Source organism: Phoxinus phoxinus, assembly GCF_949152265.1.
Source record: "Phoxinus phoxinus genome assembly, chromosome: 17".
Classification (NCBI taxonomy): domain Eukaryota; kingdom Metazoa; phylum Chordata; class Actinopteri; order Cypriniformes; family Leuciscidae; genus Phoxinus; species Phoxinus phoxinus.
Genome location: NC_136892.1, coordinates 26,160,738 through 26,180,723, shown reverse-complemented (window position 1 = coordinate 26,180,723; position 19,986 = coordinate 26,160,738). Strand labels below are relative to the sequence as shown.

Genomic DNA, 19,986 nt, shown 5'->3' with positions numbered 1-19,986 from the left:
AGTGCAAAGTGGCCATGATTTCATTCTGGTGTAGAGAAACGGCATGTAGGCATCACGAAGCGCTTGTGCGAAACAAACCGCTCGCTTAGTTTGCTAAGGGCCGAAAACTTGGCTAAACTTTCTCTGGACTCTACATTCTTCTCTGCTAAGGAGCTACCCAGCAATCCATCATCCCACTGACGTAAATCTAAAGAGATACAGGTAAGACGAATTGAATGATGCTAATTTTGGGTCAAAATTAGTGGTCGCTTAGCTACAGGGCAAGTTTTTTCTCTCTCTCTCTCTCTCTCTCTCTCTCTCTCTCTCTCTCTCTCTCTCTCTCTCTCTCTCTCTCTCTCTCTCTCTCTCTCTCTCTCTCGTTGTTTTGGATCCCATTGAGTTTCATTCTAAGGACAAAAGTAAATTACAGCAAGTTCTGGTTCTTTTAAATCTCAGAAAAGAGAATTTACATTGGTAATACACTAAACAAAATCACACTTGATTGTCTTAAACTGTTTACATTATGATTAAAGATGAATAGTATGTAAGAATGTGCTTGAGAGTGAATGACTATCAGTCATTGTCAGTGTCAGATTAGTGAGTTGCCAATGAGACAAACAAATTTCTTGAGTTAAGTAATTGCTTCCACATCTTTGTTCATTTAAAGGTCTGACAATGGAGCGTATGCATCACACTGGAGGGATCAGAAACAAACACATAAATGATTACAATTTTACTTAATCCATCACTGGTTTTGAGTTTAAAAAAAATATATATATATAAGATTAAAGATTATGAGCAAGAAAGAAGGCTGTATTTTTGTGGTGCAAGCTAACTTTTTGAACGCTTTCCAAACAAGCCTCAAGAAATAAGGACAAAACGAAAAAAAAATCAAAGAGGAAGTAAATATAAGAACAAGTATAAACAAAAAGAGATTTAATATAGCTGTCAAGCCGCCTTTTCTTCTTGAGCGCAGATAAGCATCATGTGCGTCACACACGTTTAGATTAGATACTCTCTGTAACAAGTCATGGTACACTGAGTCCTTGAGATAAATCTTTATATGTTCTTGATCTGTCACGATTAAGATATTAATCTGTCGACTTGAGAAGGGCACAAAAATCTTAGGCCAGTGGAAGGTTTGAGATAATGATCAAATAAATACATTACATTGATTATTGATTAAGTGTTTGAGCTTTGCAGTGTTAACAAGTTGGTTCTTGCATCATTTACTCTGTGCAAAATTTATTTGGTGAAATTAATTAGACTGACAATTATGAATAAGGATACATCAAAAAAAGTTTGGATTAGACAATAATGGCAATGCTCGTGTGATTTCATTGCTTAGATTACATTAATACTATTCTAAATTGTGGAACATAATAATTAAGTAGGTGTGTCCAAACTTTTCACTGGTAGTGTATCTGGATAATATTAAACATGCTGATACTGTATTGCCAGGTCAGCATGATGGAACGGGATGGCCCGCAGGAGAGGAGCTCAGATCTGGGAGAGGATATGACAGAAGAGAGATTCCTCAAAGACCTCTACCTCTTTATGAAACAGAGAGACACGCCAATTGAGAGAATACCTCATCTCGGCTTCAAACAGAGTGAGTGAGAGAGACAAGTAGTGAACGTATGTCTAAAACCAGCTTATTTCAGAGTATTAAAATCTGCATGTTCTTTCCCTTTTCAGTCGATATGTTCCTAATGTACAAGACAGTAAAGGAGCTAGGAGGCTATCAACAGGTAAACAGATATTTACATTGAAGACAACTTCAACTAGAATGAATAACTTCAGATTACTCCCAAGAGCAATGTTTTGTTGACTTTCATGTGCCAGAAAGAAATAAACCAACTGTATGTGTGTGATCTCCAGGTTACTACGCAGCAGTTGTGGAAGAAAGTTTACAACATACTTGGAGGAAACCCACGTAGCACCAGTGCAGCCACCTGCACTCGAAGACACTATGAAAAGTAAGTGCATATGACCTTAAGGCCAATACACACTGTACCGGCAGACAGCAACAGACAATTTGTCAGGTTTGAACTTGCTGAAACGCCGTTAGCCACTCTTAGAATGCCTGAGAAGTGACGTGCAGTAATCTGGTGACTGTCACCGATGGTCTGCGTCTGTCGGTAAAGTGTGAATTGGCCTTTAGACAGCAGCTGCTTACATTTTTTATAGTAAGAAACATTTTATTAATAATATAATTATTCAAAAACAGTTTAGTCACAAACCTCTCTTTGTCCAACCAGGCTACTTCTACCTTTTGAGTGTCACCAAAGTGGATACAGGGACGATATTGTCTTCAGGACGCCTCGATTACAAAAGCACTTCCACCCCAGCAGATTCAACGACTTTGAGCACGAATACCCCAGGACTGGCAAACGGGCAGATTTCCGACACCTCCCGGCATTCCCTCAGGTATGACGTCTTAAAAAACTTAATATATTAAATATTTTTCTCACAACAGCATTCTAGAAATGGAAAGGTTTTATAAGAGAATTAATCAAATTCTACTCGTTTATTTTTCCTCTCAAGACCTCTCCGAACATGTTAATGGAGCATCAGAGACCGATTTTTAACATGCCTTTGAACGTTGCTCCATACTTCCCACATGGAAGTACATCTCTACCCAATTATATCGCTCTTCGAGAATCTACACGGCCCCAACTAAGCCTCAATCCTTCTCAAGACTTTCCCCGAAGGCCTACCTCATACTTGGGCACGTCCTCTGCGGAAGTTCAGATCTGCGAACAGCCACTTGATAGGCTACGCCATCTGGCTAATGAGTACAAGTCATCAACCGGTTTGGAGGAGCCCCTTAACCTCAGTCGGAAAGAAAACAGTTTTGAGACATTGAGTGACACACCATCATCTTTCGGCCCACCTCCCTCTAAAAAGCCCAAGTTCCTCAACGAAGCCTCCCCTCTTTACCCTCCAAGGGGTTTGACGACCGAAGAAGGAGCAGAACAAGGGGAAACAGGGGATGAAACTTCCTCAGGAGAAGGAGAGGCAGGGACTGTCCGAGCAGGACCGAGCCCAGTGATGGCTGATGTAATTGATCTCACGTCCTCTTCCAATGCCAATCCAGTGCCACGTAGAGCAAGTCCTCCTTCAGTGAATCTATTCAATCGTAGAGTGAACTACTCTGAAGCGTTCTCTATGAAAGCACGGGAACGAGACCAATACACGGACTGGTTGAAGGAAGAGTCTTCTGGTGCACCAACACCTAAGTTAGGAGGGATCTTAAACCAAAGCAGTGCCCTTGGACACCCACCCCTGGATACCAATGGAAAAATGGAGATCCAGATTCCTCTAAAGCTTCTACATGAGCTCATTAAGAGAGGACTGGTTTCCAACCAGGGATTTACGGGAAACGGCCCAGTTTCTCAAGGCCCAACCAAAGCTGAAGCACAACCCGAGCACAAGTTATACATGCGATCACGTTCAGATACATCCGAGAGTTCCACCACATGCGAGGAGCCAACCAATTTGAGACTGAAGAGCCCTTTCAGAAACCTTTCTGATACTATCCCTCAAGATAACGGTATAAAGAAGCACCGACTCATTGGCGGCAATGGCATCTCAGCAGAATCAAAGCTCCAGATGATGAACTCTTTTTATGTAAACAACTCTCTCAAGCACTCTCTGGACAGGGATATACACAAGCCCTCTCAACCTAAACAGGTTCCTATGACATACAACCATGAAAGCATGAACCCCAGACTCCGCAGCTACAGTGAAGACACTCCACTCTCTTTGACCATGAAACCTGGAAGAAAGTCCGAGAAAGTGATGGGAACATCTGACATTGCACCAGCTTTGACACCAGACCACCTCAAATTCCTTCTGGCAAACCTGCCCTATAGACTGGAAAGGGGGCAGACATTTTAAGAATTTGCAGTTTTTCACCTTGGCCAATGTCATAATCTTGCCAAATCAGACTCTTGCGTTGCATCACTTTCTGTTGCATCACTTTCTTTTACAAGGATTTCTGAAAAGATGAACTGAAAAGAGAAATGTTGAGGATGGACTTGTTGACTGATGTTTTTCAGTGATTAAACCTTTTGTATAAAATGTATATAAACATGAAAAGGGTCAGCTCAGGGAAAAAGGTTTGTTTTTATGTTTAGTCTGTAAATACCCTTGATTTGTAAGACTGTTCAAATAAGCAATGCTACATTTAAAAAAAAGACTTTTTAGCAAGTCTTTATGAAGAAGCACCGATACTTTGGCAGCAAAGCATAGAACTGTTTTGACAATATTTTTATATTTTAAAATGTATATTAACCCTGATCATTTGTTTTTGTTTTTTTATTCTTTCTATTTCTTTAATGCCAAAATGAGTTTAAATAAATGTGTTTTAGAATAATTGGAATAGTTTTTTTTACAGTGCAATATCACACATAACATTTGCTCCCGAATAAATATCACAGAGAAATCATGTCATATCACATCATATCACTATAATATAATGTTACAGTTGAGATGTCCAAAATGATTTCCGAGAAGCAAACATAGAATGACTCTTGTCTAAACCCTTTAGATTACGTATTGTGATTGTCTCCATTACTTTTGAACTGAATATGAAACTCTTGAGATACAGTACCATTGAATTTCAAGGAATTTAGGTATCACGTACACAAGTTGTTTTACTGGTTGCACAGGAACCTACTAGAATATCATGCACACAGCTCTCGATACATGCATATCCCCCACATAACTTCCTTCACACATAAGCAAAATCATATACATAGCACGCAAACACACAGCCACAAATAAGCGTTGGGTTTTTCTAAACATTCGTTTTATTATCATGGCACTATCAACACAATTTGAGACCATAATTGTCATATACATAAAGAAACAACAGATTCATACCTATTGTCAATACAGCCTACCTTTTCAGCTATGACTGACAACTTGTTATTAAGCTTGATGAATTCAAAATCCAATAAGATTTAGTGTTGGGGTTACGTTCATATTGATTTGAAATGGTGTTGGTACGTTGATTTGACATTATGGAAGTAAAAGTCATGCTCCTAATAGAGATCTTTTGAATTTACTACCTGTCAAACAAACGTTTGACGTGATATTTGGTTGCTCAATTCCCTATAATGCGCCTTGGGTGATTCAACTTACTAGCAAAAAAATAAAAAAACTCTCATCTGTCAAACTCTTGTCATGCAGGATATACATAGCTTGTAGTAAGTAAAACTGTTTTCAGCTAATTCTACAGGATGGTGAGTGATTTTAATCCAGCAAACCATGTAATGGAAGTCCTGATCCTGCAGAGGATCAAGTTAAATGACCAATAAGGGCTGTAGAATCAAACATAGTGCTCAGTAATGGTCTGGCTCTTTAAGAAATTTGCACTAAAAAATATGATGCAGTACATGTACAGTATGTTTTTCAGACCTTAACCATTGTAAACTGAGAAATAACTACATTAGAAGAAAACATGGTTACACTTTATTTTAAGGTGATTGATACATTGATTGATTCATTGATTGATTGATTTTTGTAAGTCGCGACATAACTAGTGGGATAAAGTACAGTCATCTAATATTAGGGCTAATTCTGTGATCATGATAAGCCATTTTAAGCCAATAAGGTATCTGGTTATGAAGAATGTATGTGTGCGTTTTGAATTTGGACAAATAAACAGACCTAAAATTTCAAATTTCAACTAAATAAAATCAGCACGATTTGCATGAGCTCTGCTGTATTGGGGTGTGTTGAGCTGTGCACAAAACAGGTTTTTTCTTTGTTCTTGTTCCATCCTTTCAGTAACTGAAACAAAGAAGCAGAGAGAGAGGAGTGTGAATAAACAAATTAATTATATTGAAAAATTGGTGTGGTTTGGCACACATCTTGCATTACAGGAAAATTTTAACCGGAAATGACACTCAGTGAGAAAAAAATCGTGTACATGCATGTTTTTTTATTTATTATGTTTTGGGCAATTTTGCCGTTATTAGATAGAGGAGACAGGAAGGTATAGGGGAGGAGTGAGGGGCACAGGATCGGGATAGGACCACGAGGCGGGACTCAAACTTGGGTTGCCTGACTGTGTCTCAGGCAAATGCGTCTAAGCGCTGCCAACAGGACTTTGGCTCCAACGTAGTGTTTGTGAATACATTTAATCCATAATATGTCTTAAAATATAACTCAACATACATTTTTTTTTAAGTGTGCTCTGATAATGACTCATAATTAAACCCCAGATAAAGTCACCGGAGTATGAATTGCAATCGCAATTTAAAGTTAGCTGCTTCAGTATTTGTAGATTCTTTTTTCACACCTTTCTATGGTATTCTGGGAGAAAATGATAAGCATTTCACAAGTTTTAAAGGCTTTTATTTGGCAAAAGCTTTCAATATATGTAAAGAGTCAATATTTACTACTTCTTCATAACCTCTGCAATTCACTCTGGCCACGATCACCGTGGCCAAAATAATTCACAATAACGATTAATTTTCTCGCTTAGGGTCCCACAATCTTTCAAAGTGAAAACTAATTGAGTAAATTAAATCCTCTGATAAAGGTCGACCAATATATTGTTTTTACCGATTAAAAGCTATTGAACTTGGCATTGAAGTCAACATAAAAATCAAAATCGCCCTTGTTTACTTTTTAAGTCCCTGATGTTGTCGATGATTTTTCAACTTAACTTATTCTGAAGACATAAAATGGTTTGTTTTTGTAATCTGGCTCTGAAAATAAGCAATCCATTGTCTAATGTCTGGGGAGGAGAACTGCTCCATTCTTGCTCAGTTGTTCTCACTCAACAAACCTTTTTACACCTCTACCGGTATGAGACCTAATCATCATTATTCTTTTATCGTTATTCTTTTGTTTGTATTCAGCCATTATTAGCCTTTATTCAGGCTTGCCCAACAACACCACATTCATCCCACTATACATGAATTCACCTATTATCCATCCATTACCCAAGTCTTTCTAGAAATAAAAACAAAAAATTATTTTTGGGACTTTATGTGAATAGAGCTACAATTAGCATCAATCTACATAACATTGAAAAGATTATTACACTTTCACTCAAAACTAATGTTTGTATTTCTTTCCGGTTGTGATCTAATGTGGATTTTAGTCTCATAAATATGTTAAAATATGTTATAGCATTTTATATGGAGCTAATCGTAACACCTGCTTAGCATTTATAATGTAAACATCCATCATTGATATGAAAATAGCCCAAATCGCATGAAAATCACACACTTGTCCAGATCAAGTAAGAGTGTGATGTTTTAACGTGAGATGAATGTTGAACAACAATAATCTGGGGCCGTCGGAGATCTTTAAACCTTAAAGGGGTTAACCATTTAAATGCCACATTACAAACTTATGTAAGTGAGACTTGCATCACTTAAAGGAGTGGTTGATTATGATTTCACTTTTCTAACTTTAGCTAGTGTGTAATGTTGCTGTTTAAGCATAAACAACACCTGTAAAGTTGTTACGAAGCTCAAAGTTCAAAGCAAAGGGAGATATTTTCTTTTAAAGAAATTACTTTTTAAGGACTTCAACAAAGTCGGTAGGTAGGGACTACACGACATTCCTCCCGGGTTAGTCACATCACAAACCCTAAAATGTACATAAACCCCGCCCCCGGGAACGCAACTTATAGATTATCAAGACAGAATATGCTAATCAATGACTAGAAGATAACTACACATAAACTACATAATGAATCAACTAACCAGTCAGAAATGTTGTCTACATGTTGTCACTTCTTCTTGAGTCTCTCCATTTTGTCTGACTCCGGTTTGAACATAAAAGGCTAAAAGTTTTTTACATTTTCAGTGGATGTCTGTGTAAGGTATTCAAAGCTGCTAAGAACAAGCTGTTGAAGCTCCGCCCCCTGTGCCGGGAGCAGCAGCTCATTTGCATTTAAAGAAACAGACACAAAATCGGTGCGTTTTTGCTTACCCTCAAAAAGTGGCAATTTTAACATGCTATATAAAAATGTCTGTGGGGGTATTTTGGGCTAAAACTTCACATACATACTCTGGGGACATCAGAGATTTATTTTACATCTTGTGAAAAGGGTATTATAACCACTCCTTTAAAGCTAGGGTAGGTCATGTTGGAGAGCTAGCCAGATTTGAAAGTGGCACCTCTTCTAAGCTCCGCCCCCTCATGTCAGTGCTCCGTCCAAAGCTACGAACCCCCCCCCCCCCCCCCCCCCACACACACACACACACAAACATGAACGCGCATCCACATTTGGAGTCAGCTGCATGTACCTACGACCTGTAACGCAACTGGCTTACACCGACAGAGAAGCTACTGTTAGCATTGGGATTTTTTTGAGAGGGGGCGGAATTTTTGTTGGGAAAGTCAGGGGAGAGACGCACACTTCGATTAGACTGGATAAACACATGCAGCATCTTAATTGTTAAGAAAATGAAACGAAATAAATGAATAAATCAAGCCTTTATTACAAAACACTAGGCTATATCATACAGCATTCTGAAAAATGCGCACCCTTAGTTCCTCCGTCTATGGCCCATGACGCGATGAGCATTTACTATAGCTACTTTAAAAAACGCGGGTCAGGAAGAGGGTCGGGTACAATATTTTCTTTCTTTTTTTTGCGGTCCGAGTTGCGGGCGGGTTAGTTGAAAACGTCGGTCGGGTGCAGGTTGTTTATACATTGACCCGTGCATCACTGCTGTTGTGATGTGCTGTGCAGTGGTGCTCGGGCACGAGACATGAAGGCATCTGATTGGTTCTTTACATTCGCACCGAATGGCAGTGATTGGTCAGACTTTTTACTGTTCTACAGCTGCTACAGAGGTCAGATTTTTTTCATTCCTTTTTCTGAACACATAATGTATTGACTAATGTTTCTGAACAGGATTACCTACCCTAGCTTTAAGTCATTATAATTAGTGACTGACTGGTTGTAGCTATAACAGTTCACTTGTGTAACAACTGCAAACCTTGTAAAAGTTGAACATTCACAAAAGAGTTTACTGCATTTAAGAAAATACTTAGAATTAAGAAAATACTTAAGTGCGTAAAATGAAATTTTTTCCTTTAATATACTTATTTAAAAAAAACTATGCGTGCAATTGACAAAAAAAAAATATGCTAGTTATTGCATGAGGGAGGAAGTTTGGGATGAGTACGTTTCGTTTATGTTTTTGAAAGACCTCTCTAAAAATGTGCACACCAAGGATGCATTTATTTGATCAAAATACAGTAATAACTGTAACATTGTTAAATAAGATTGCAATTTAAAATAACAGTTTTGTATTTTAATATTTCTTTAAAGTATTTTATTCCTGTGATTGCCATGAATTTAATATATTCCTCACATGATCCTTCAGAAATCATTCTAATACGCTGATTTCATGCTCAATAAATATTATTAATATTATTAAATATAATAATATAATATTATACAATTAATATAATAATTTATTATTTAATATTGTATTTTTGTGAAAACCGTGATATGTATTTTTTCAGGATTTTTGATGAATAGAAAGTTAAAAGAGACACTTTTATTCGAAATAAACATTTTATACCATTATAAATGTCTTTACTGTCACTTCTGATCAAGTTAATCTTAAAATCTTACTGACCCCAAACTTTTGAATGGTAGTGTACACAGTAGCCTAACACAAAAATAAAAACACAAACTGACAAAAATGTGCATTGTCGCAGGAAACATTCATATCAATTCCTTTATCAGATCAGGAGGATCAACAAAAACCAGGGTCAGGTTTAAATTATCCATAACTTCCTCATGCTTTAGTACATAAAAGTCCCTAGCGACACTGACTCAGGTTTTCCAGTAAAAATAAAGACACACAAGTGTATAGACATGTGAAGCAGCAGCCCAAACACAAGCATAAACACCCACACGTTACACATAGTAATTAAGACAGTAGAGCAGGTGGTGGCCACTGGAATGTCACTGCACTGGCACATTTATTCAATACAGATGCGGCTAGTACTTGAAATGTAAAATGCAAATTTTACATTTCCCCATCGCAATCAATCTTCTCTATCTAACCTCAAGAAAGAATGGTTGTCAATCTTGAGAGGTGTGACTGCAACTTATTTATGACTTTCTTTGTTTTGCGGAACTTAACAAAATATATTTGGAAGAATGTTGGTAACCAAACTATTTTGACTAAAGCTTGTTTCCACCACGGAATAAAACAATTTAAAAGATAATTGCGACTTTTTATCTCAGAATTGTGAGATGTAAACTTGCAATTGACCGTTCGCAAAACCCCGCCCTCGAACGGTTATGTCCAATCCTAGCTCAGCAACTGTAACTAAGGAGAAGGACCTCCGTCAAACATTCCGATTTCAGCAAGATAGTGAAACGATGCGCCTATGGCAGTGAGGTCTGCACGGGCTTAAAACTTGCTGTATTTTATGATTGCTTGCAACTATTATTAAAAAATAGGCTACATGTACAAACACCGTTTCACTACGGCACTGCGGCCCCCTCATCAGTCAGCAAACAAGAGGAAAAAAAAGAGAAAAAGCACGAACTTACTAATTACGAAAGTTTGATGTGGTTGAACAGGTACACAGTCACAAATTCCTCTGGAGCTCAAACATTAAACTTCAAAACAAAGTTTGTGCAGTTGCACAACTATTTACACAAATATATCCTTCTCAGTCGGCTACGAGTTATGAATGAAGAGAACAGCATTGAGAGTTGATGGTTTCAGCGCGTCCTCTGATTGCAGTGTTGTGACTGAAATAGTGTGCGCGGGAGCACATGCGCAAAACAGTTTTGTAAAATGATATATGATCAAATAAAAATGATTGATATATAATTTTACAAAACTGTTTTGTGCATGTGCTCCCGTGCGCTATTCTGTCTATACTTTCTGTCGTACTCTGGAGGATATGTCTGCTGCATTACTCCAAAACCAATCACTTAATGTATGGATCGCAACCAAGCGGCAACCTCCCCGTCTCTCTCTTGAAACCAACACGGAAGTGAATTAAACGGCAATTCATCGACTGGCCGCTTGAGGCTGGCTGCAGAAGGGAGTCAAATCTGTATCTCCCCCATGTTAAAATGCCCAACTTTACAGCAGAAAAAAACATGTTTACAGCCTGGTTCTCTCTGTGGCTTTGGTCTATACAGCTAATTTTTCCATTCATAACAACTGTGAGGGGGGTGCATTTTTTTATAACTCACCCGTTTAGTTGATTAATATTTAAAGTTCTGCAAAATTAAGGGTGTGTCCACTTTTGAGTGACAGGTGGATTCCCGCTTATGTAAATGCTAGCCGGTTAGCCGTCACTTCACCTCAGCAAATTCCAGCCGCTGAACTTGCCATCTCTGCCGTGTTTGTGCTTTTTTTCGGGATTATTTCATATAATTTAATACACCCATTACTTCGTCGAGTATCGTTCGAGAGAACAACCAGCGCTGTATTCTAGTTGTTCTCCTCTGTGAACATCATGCACTGATGTCTGACAATTTCGTTGCTTTTTGGAGTTTTCAGATATAAGGCTACACTCGTTCTGCGGTGCCGTTGCTCTGGAACAGATTATAACATGCTTATGTTCCGTCAGATGAAATCCTGCAGGTGTCTGTGTTTCTCCGTCCATGCAATAAATGCACATCCTTGAATGAGCGTGGATTTCTAGCGCATTTACTTTAACTTCATAGGTAGTATATCTATGTTTTGACCCATTTGAGAATTGAGATGCGGCCAAAATCAGAATTTAAAATGGACTGAATAATAAAGCTCTATGAACTTGACGAGCGATGCCGCGCTGACGGACCATAGACTGTAATAAAGAGTGACTGACATGTATGCACATAATCACGGTCACACACACACACACACACACACACACACACACACACACACACACACACTCTCTCGGAGTAATATTGTAAAGTTACTGCATAATACATTTTCAACTAGCAGAATAGCTGTACAGAATGGCGATACACAGTCTCACTTGTAGCTATGTCTTTTAACTATTATAATATTTCGAAGGGCAAAAGCAGGACCTTTTTAATTGGCATTCTGATTTTAATCATCAACTGTCAGTGTCACTTTAGCGCGAGCCCCTGTGCAGTCGCAGACTTGGTACTGTGAGTAGCACATAGCATTAGCTCCCAAGCCTGCGCTAACCATGGAGCTAACTCCATAACGTCGCGCTAGGTGGGCGTGGTTTCAGATAGCCCGGCTCCTCAGCTCCGCCTCTTTGCCCATATTCTGTTATCCGGGAGTGACGAGCGGTGACGCGAGGCCAAGATGGCGACGGCCGGCTCCGCCCACTTTAGGCTTCAAAAATGCTCTTTAGAAACCTACGGGTGACGTCACGGACACTACGTCCATATTTTTTTACAGTCTATGATCGCAACCCAGCCATGGCTATGGTTCTCAATTGTTTTGACGGGCGTAGTAACAATAACTAAGGGGCGTGACTTTTGCGAACGGTCAATTGTGAGAAATAAAGTTAGAATTGCGATATATAATCTAATTTTTATTTATTTATTATGACTTTTATCGCAATTGCGAGTTTTCATCTTACGGTTTTCTCCAAATTGTGAGAAAGAGATATAAACTAGTAAATTGTTTAGTTGCGAGATATAAACTCGCAATTCTGACTTTTTTCTAGCAATTCTGACTTCTTTTCTTAGAACTGTGAGCTAAAAACTATTAAAAAAAATGTTTTTTTCAGAATCGCAAGTTTACATCTCACAATTCTGACTATAGCAATTGCGTTTTATAAAGTAAGAATTGCGTGTAATAAACTCCCAATTGAGAGTTATAAAGTCAGAATTGCGAGACATAAACTCGCAATTGAGAGTTTAAAAGTCACAATAACCTTTTTTATTTTTGATTCGGTGGTGGAAATGTACTCGGTTACTATCGTAACCTCGGTTCCCTGAGAGTAAGGGAACGAGTATTGCGTAGCTAATATGCAGTGGGGGAAACTCCTTTTCCTTGATAATACTGAAGCCTAAAATGTAAAACGCATTGGCAGCTAGCACAGCTAGCACAGTGAGTGTCTGGCTCACTCATTGGCTGTGCCGTAGCAACTGCACATCCAATGGCGTGGCGTAAATTTGGCGGTCTCTGTCGGCGCGCTGCTAGCTCATTGGCGCACACTTTTAGCGTGGACGGGGAACAGCCCGCGTCCAGCAACTCTTGTAGGAAGGAGAGTATCGCTGATACCTCGCATGACCTGGGATCAAAGTGTTTGTCCGAACACCAGTTGGAGAACACCGACCACTTTAGAGCATAGCGGCGCCTGGTAGATGGGGCCCTAGCCTCAGTGATTGTATTCAGGACCTTCTCAGGGAGGTCCCTGAGTACCCGTTGAGGGGCCACACATGGAGGGCCCATAAATCGGGTCGCGGATGCCATATCGGACCGTCTGAGGGTCCAGGTACCACTCGCCTGGGGAAGTGTTGTCCCGTGAGAGCATATCCGCACCCAGATTGTGGATGCCAGGGATATGTGCTGCCCTTAGAGAGCCCAGGTTGGCTTGCGTCCAGAAGAGGAGGTCTCTCGCCAGTGTGCACAGGTTGCCCGACCTGACGCCGACCCTGGCGATTTATGTATGCCACCACTGACGTGTTGTCCGTGCGGACTAAGACGTGGTGGCCCTTGAGGTTTGACAGAAATGCTTTGAGGGCCAAACCAACTGCTTTCAATTCCAGGTAGTTGATACGTAAGCTCTGCTCCGTGCTCGACAAGAAGCTGGAGGCAGGCTTGCTCTCGTGCAGCGCTCCCCAACCTAGGTTGGAAGCATCAGTGAAAACCACTTTCCTCCTGGAAGTCACCCCCATGGTCACGCCCTCGTGGTACCAGTCCTGAGCCCGCCAGGGAACTATCTCCTCGGGCGAAGCCCACTTGAGCTCGAGGACCGAGACGGCCCTGGTGAGGATCCGAAGCATCTCCGCGTCAGAGTTAGTCCTGGTGGCTGAGATGCTGGCACCAGACTGAGAAGCGATGGTGGGGTCGACAGAGCCCGACCAATCCTCCTCCTCCTCCGATGTTCGTCGATCGATCCGCCGAAAGAGACAAGACCCGTCACGTGGGTGGCGGAGCGATGGTCTCCCACGAACAGGACCGGTGACGGTGATTGAGCAGGAGAAAACGAGGCACGTGGGGACGTGGCCGGCGTGGGCTCGCTAACATCCATGCTCTCGGCCTGCCGTTGGCTGCGCCGCTTCTTTTTTCCAGGCCGAAGTAGGGCGGGAAAAGGAAGAGCAGGAGAAGCAGCGTCGCCATCTTGAGAGAGAGCTAGCCGCGTCCGCAGCACCGAGACAGGCAAGATTTCACAGACCGAGCAGCTGCCGGAGGAGAGCGCAGCTTCAGCATGAGAGACTCCCAGGCATGAGATGCACGGCCTCGTCCAGATGGTATCCGCACGTGGAGCATGACGAGCGAGGCATTTGAAACAACGCTCGCGGCTCTTTTAGGCTGTGTAGCGGCGAACACACAGTAATAGCAATGCAAGAAAGGATATAGTGTTGATCGCCGGATGGCCACAGGAGAGCGGTGACAGGAGGAAGAACGACTTCGGAGAGAAGGCGCCACGCCATTGGATGTGCAGTTGCCGCGGCACAGCCAATGAGTGAGCCAGACACTCACTGTGCTAGCTGTGCAGCCGCAAATGCGTTTTACATTTTAGGCTTCAGTATTATCGAGGAAAGGAGTTTCCCCCACTGCGTATTAGCTGCGCAATATGAAGTGACCGTTCTCGAAAGGGAACAAGCTCAATAAACAGTCTGTAAATATATCTAAATACCAATTCAGATGCAGGTTCTGAAAAAAACTTGATGTTGAATCAAATAAAATAATTTATTTCTAAAGCAATTTTTTATTATTACAATAATGACTTTAAATCATCTTTTGGGGGTAATTTCTCAGCCAAAATTGATGTGCAATTAATTTTTGATTAATTTAATTAATTAATTTGCACATCATGTAATTAACTAGATATATATACACACACACACACAATTCACAGTGTATATGTGCTTTAGTAAAACACACATTCAAAAAAATCTCACTTGTTAATGTCATGTAGTCTAGGACACATGTTTGTTGTTAGGTGTACCATGAAGTATGAGGATATTTTAAACCCATAAATCATCACTCATCACTATGTATATATTGATGAGAGAGAACCAGAGTTGTGTGCCAGAGTTTGGCATGTGACAGTGACACCACACCACACCCACACTTTTATAATTGTATAGTGTAATCATGTCTAAACATGTTATACTGTATAATTGATCAGTATATAATAGAGCCCATGACTAGGAACTAAACTCTCATTCCGGCGTAATAATCAAGGAACTGTGCTAGCGTATTACGGGTGCAGCAGGCGCAATGATATTACGCAGCGCCTGAAAATAGTCCCCAGCTCGGTAACTCGGTAAGTTTGTAATATTATTGCGCCTGCTGGTACGGCAGCACAGTTCCTTGATTATTACGCCGGAATGAGAGTATAGTTCCTAGTCATATTGGCCAAGAAAATCGCACATTTTTATTTTCTGTCGGTCTTAGTACACGATGTAACTACAGAAGAGTCAAGTTTTAAATAGGAAAAATATTGAAACTCTTTTTTTTGAGAGAGATGCTGACGGTCTAATCAGATTCAATGATCTACCGGTATGCTAAGCTATGCTAAGTGCTACAGCCAGACCCGGATTCAGAAAACGGTAAAACTCAACTGTTTAACTCTAGGGGAGTTAGAAAATGAGCCTATTTCCCAAAAAAATGTGGAGTGTTCCTTTAAGACAAAACCCCAAACGGCACTATGACTTTTTGTGTGTTGGCTGTTAGACCGTTTAGACATGTATCCTAATACTTTGCATATCAGCGTTCGGCTCCGTCTCGGTGCTCACACAGAAAGCCACCTGGTGACCAATGTCTCTTTTGCGGCTTAATGTGCTTTTAATAACACGGTTTAATATCAAACACTTCCTCAGGTTTAGCAACAGTAGACTGCATTTTGCAACACTCACTTATTTGGCTGATTTGGATGTTTGAAAAGTTCAGGCTTTTTAGGGAGGAACAGAAGCGCACTGATGTGAACGAAAGGAAGGTGCGCAGGACAGAATGCAGCAGAACACAAATAATTGTTTGACCTTGATTATCTTGTTATCAGTTACGATTAATTGCACAGCCCTTGCAGCTAGGGAAGCCACTCCCGGGCATTAAAATTTACTTGAATGCCAAGAACTTGTTTAGGTGTCAAAGGTACACTGTGTACCGTCACAGTGCATGCTTTCATCTGATTTGAGGGTATTTGGTACATGCCTTAGTGCCTGTTGTTCAACAACACACATGCCTTCAGAGTGCACATGAGGGTATTAAACATGCATTGTATCTGCGTACGTGTGTTTATGTGCTTGAGTGCCAGTTGTCTGAATCTGTATCACCTGTCATTATAATAGGTAGACAGCAGGCTTTGGATCTCAGAAGAAACCGGTCTGTTCAGAGGCAGCAGATGGTTTCTAGTCTGGGTGGATGACGGCATAACTGTATTAAAAAAAAGTAGACAAAGACAAAATATTAAAAATTATTAAAAATAATAATCACAACTGAATTAAACTTATATCTCAAATAAATTACTTTAAATTAATTTCCCTCCCTCTTGCAGTGAAATCTCTTCTCTGGTGATGACGTATTACAGCTCAGATCAACCAACAGCAAAACACAAGTTTGAAAGAGTTTGATTCAAACATTCTTTAAATATCTTGGGTTTTTTTTGTTTTGCAGAAGCAAGAAAGTCATATGGATGTCATATGGGCACTGACATATGCAGTTAGTCAACACAATATTGACTTTTTTTCTATATAGTTGTTGTGGATTTAGGCTTTTTCAATCAGTCAACACATCATGATCAGCACTCATTTTTTTCACTTTGTCTTTCTTGGCTCTTTCTGTTCTGGTATGATCTTCACAGAATAGCAGTCTAAATATGCTGCACATGTCATATACAATACAACGTAGCTTCAATGGCTATAGGGCACACAAGCAATAAGAAAAGAATAGCCTGACGGCATGTCTGGCTTCGCGCTCGGTTCACCTGTCGGTCAACTTACACCTCTGAAAAGGATCTCCACCCTACAAGGTGGAGTGCGGCAAATGTGCACTATGCTTAAATTAGCATCATAATAATATGTCTGCTAAATTCAAAAGAAATGTAGTATGTGTTTCCCCTATTGTTTTGAGGGGACAAGAACCGGACTTCAGCAAACATACAGCAAGTTAGATTAAATGTGTAGAGCCCTATTTCCGCAATGCAAAAAAAGCGGACAGAATCATGGAATCCAGTCATAAACGGAATTTACTGTATACTGTATAATGCAGAATGTAAAAAGCATAGATATTATATAGAGACTAGATGCCCTATTGGCTGCTGGGGACTGAGAAATACGGCCGCCATCTTAAACCGGTCGTACTCCTAGTTTCGTTGCGTAGCAGCAGTTAAGATGCCAGAGCACTGTGGAGCATTTTTCCTGTTCTAATCGGCGGACCATCGCAAATAGGGCCCGGGATTACTTTTCACAAGTAAATTGAGAAGGAGCAAGGATCTTTGATATAACTGTACTGAAATCGTAGCCAGCTATGTGTAATGTGTGATGTGTAATAAAATTTTGTTAATATTTATTTACCAAATTTATGTGCATTTTTGTCAATTTTCAGCTCACTCTAGAAATGCACCGACAAACAACCGCCTATTGCGCGCCTCGTCTATGATAATTCGTACCCGTTTCACGCCCGCTCCGCCACACTAGTAATTTCGAGGGCCTACCAGTCTCCTAAATATATTTTAAATTTGTATGTATTATGTAAAATATGATCCGTTTGATTGTAAATATGAACAATATTGATGCAAAATTGAAAATGCACTTTTACCATTCAATTATTTTTGGTTACTGTTTGGTTGAGGTTTTTAAATACATTTTTATTCAATAACTTTTTTGTATCTAGTTGATTGGATCTAGTCAGCAAACTACGTAAAATTCTATTATAATCAACTTTTTTTGGGCAAATATACTGCCTGCATATTTTTTAAATGATCCTGCTAAAAATGGTTTAATCTTAACATACAGAACTCGCTTTAAACTGTCTTCCTAAAACAATATGTATTCTGAATGTTAAATTCAAAATTAATTTTTAATTTTATATTAATTTGGGGCTTGATATTGTCCATTGGGAATTGACTGGATGGTTGTGGTTTGCTATTGGTCGATCTCATGTGAGTGACAGGTTTGCCCTGCCCTCGCACCACTAAACACATCATCAGAGAAGAAAAGAGATGTCGCTGAAAGAGGGAAGGGAAGTTATTTTAATAAAAGATTCTGAGGGCACATTGATTTTTTTTTTTTATAACGATGGACTGATAACTTTGTCAGTTTGTCAGTTACCTGGTTACCATGGCTGAATTAATTAATACACTACTGTTAAAAGTAAAAATAAAAATAACGATGGATAAATCATATTATTAAATCAATTGATTGACCCGCTAAAAACTGTTTATGTAACAAAATACAAACTGCTACCTCACCCTTAAAAAAAAACTTTTGTGCATTAAACCTTCTTAAATTTCACCTCAGAAAAACACATACAACACCATTTACATAAAGTTAAAAGAGTAACTTAAAGGTTTAGTTCACCCAAATTTTTTTAAATGTGATGAAAACTGTCATTAATTACTCACATTCATCTCGTTCCAAACCCGCAAGACATTCATTCCTCTTCGGAACACAAATTAAGAAATGTTTGATGAAATCCGAGAGTTTTCTGACCCCCCATAGACTGCAATGTTATTACCAATTTCAAGGACCAGAAAGGTAAAGACATGTAGTCCATGTCTACAGTGGTTCAACCTTAATGTTATGAAGTGAAGAGAAAACTTTTTGTGCGCAAAACGGTCTCACGGGTTTGGAACGACATGAGGGGGAGTAATAAATGACAGAATTTTCATTTTTGGGTGAACTATCCCTTTAATAATATTTAACCCACTGTGAAAAGAAACATTAAATGTATAAGTTTGTTTGGTTTTCACCAATTCTGCATGCATTTTTGCTTTTCCTCACAGTTTACAGTTACACTGAGCTCTACTAAAGTTTTCGTTTAGTGTATTCAAGATATAAAAAGGCTTATAGGATGGACAATGTCTTAGAATAAGATAAAACAAAAAACCTTATTGACTTCTGACATTCCCACAATGCTCTTACCCATTTCATGATACAGGGAGCCTTGTTTTAATGTCACTGCCACAGTTCTCTTTGCAGACGGTTCCTCAATCTTCATAAGCTCATCACAGCACTGTTTCCACTGACCTAGAACAGTAAAGGTTCTTAGTTATTTTGTTTGAGTGTGATTGCATAATTTTAAATGCCGAGGACTTAATGTAAATAAGGGTTCTGGTGTAAATGACAAATAGACATACACAGGGCCATAAAACATCATTCTCGCACGCCATGTAATAAATACCTTGCATGGAAGTGCTGAAGATGCAGAGGTTGGCAAGGATTGAGAGGTTCTACGTGCTTGTGTCTACATTTCTGTGTAAGATATGCATTGAATTTCAAACCTTCAGGAACACTATTAAAAACCTAAAAACAGATCACCTGACGCAGTTACATTTCTCGTGACTTCACACCAAACAGACCGCATGATTTCCAAACTGATGACACATAAGCCATTAGACAAGGATATAAAACGGGGGAAAAAAAAAATAAAAGAATGCAGAAAGTTCTCTTTTTGACAAACAATAATAATCTCCTGACATCATTGCGGAGAAACCAAAGCCGACTGTACAGAAACCAGACAGATTACCCAATTTAACGTATGTGTCGTTCTCTTTTCAAAACACGGCAATTGTGTAATCTCTTCAACAATCAGATAGAAATGTACTATGCAGAACATGCAATGTACACTTTCCAGTTTATTGCACAAACAATAATCATATTCAGTGTTGTGATTGAGTGCAGAG

At 39.6% G+C, this 19,986-nt stretch overlaps 2 protein-coding genes across 3 annotated transcripts in view; one reads left to right on the top strand and one right to left on the bottom strand.

Annotated features, from left to right (window-relative positions):
* On the top strand, window positions 1-4,781 carry arid6 (AT-rich interaction domain 6). The gene is made up of 6 exons (XM_079587161.1): window positions 1-201; window positions 1,441-1,591; window positions 1,678-1,730; window positions 1,861-1,958; window positions 2,241-2,409; window positions 2,527-4,781. The coding sequence occupies exons 2-6, from the start codon at window positions 1,447-1,449 to the stop codon at window positions 3,880-3,882; spliced, it is 1,821 nt and encodes a 606-aa protein (XP_079443287.1). The 5' UTR covers window positions 1-201; window positions 1,441-1,446; the 3' UTR covers window positions 3,883-4,781.
* Window positions 4,782-4,783: 2 nt separating this feature from the next.
* rtknb (rhotekin b) overlaps window positions 4,784-19,986 on the bottom strand; it is a 35,009-nt gene continuing 19,806 nt past the window's right edge. Inside the window, exons 11-13 of one of the 2 annotated variants that reach the window (XM_079587162.1) lie at window positions 19,226-19,330; window positions 16,418-16,517; window positions 4,784-5,781 (exon numbers count right to left, since the gene is read on the bottom strand). In XM_079587162.1, coding sequence (XP_079443288.1) covers window positions 5,775-5,781; window positions 16,418-16,517; window positions 19,226-19,330 — 212 coding nt within the window. In that variant the 3' untranslated portion in view covers window positions 4,784-5,774. The remainder of the gene's footprint in view (window positions 5,782-16,417; window positions 16,518-19,225; window positions 19,331-19,986) is intronic. The other variant, XM_079587163.1, reaches the window with a different exon arrangement.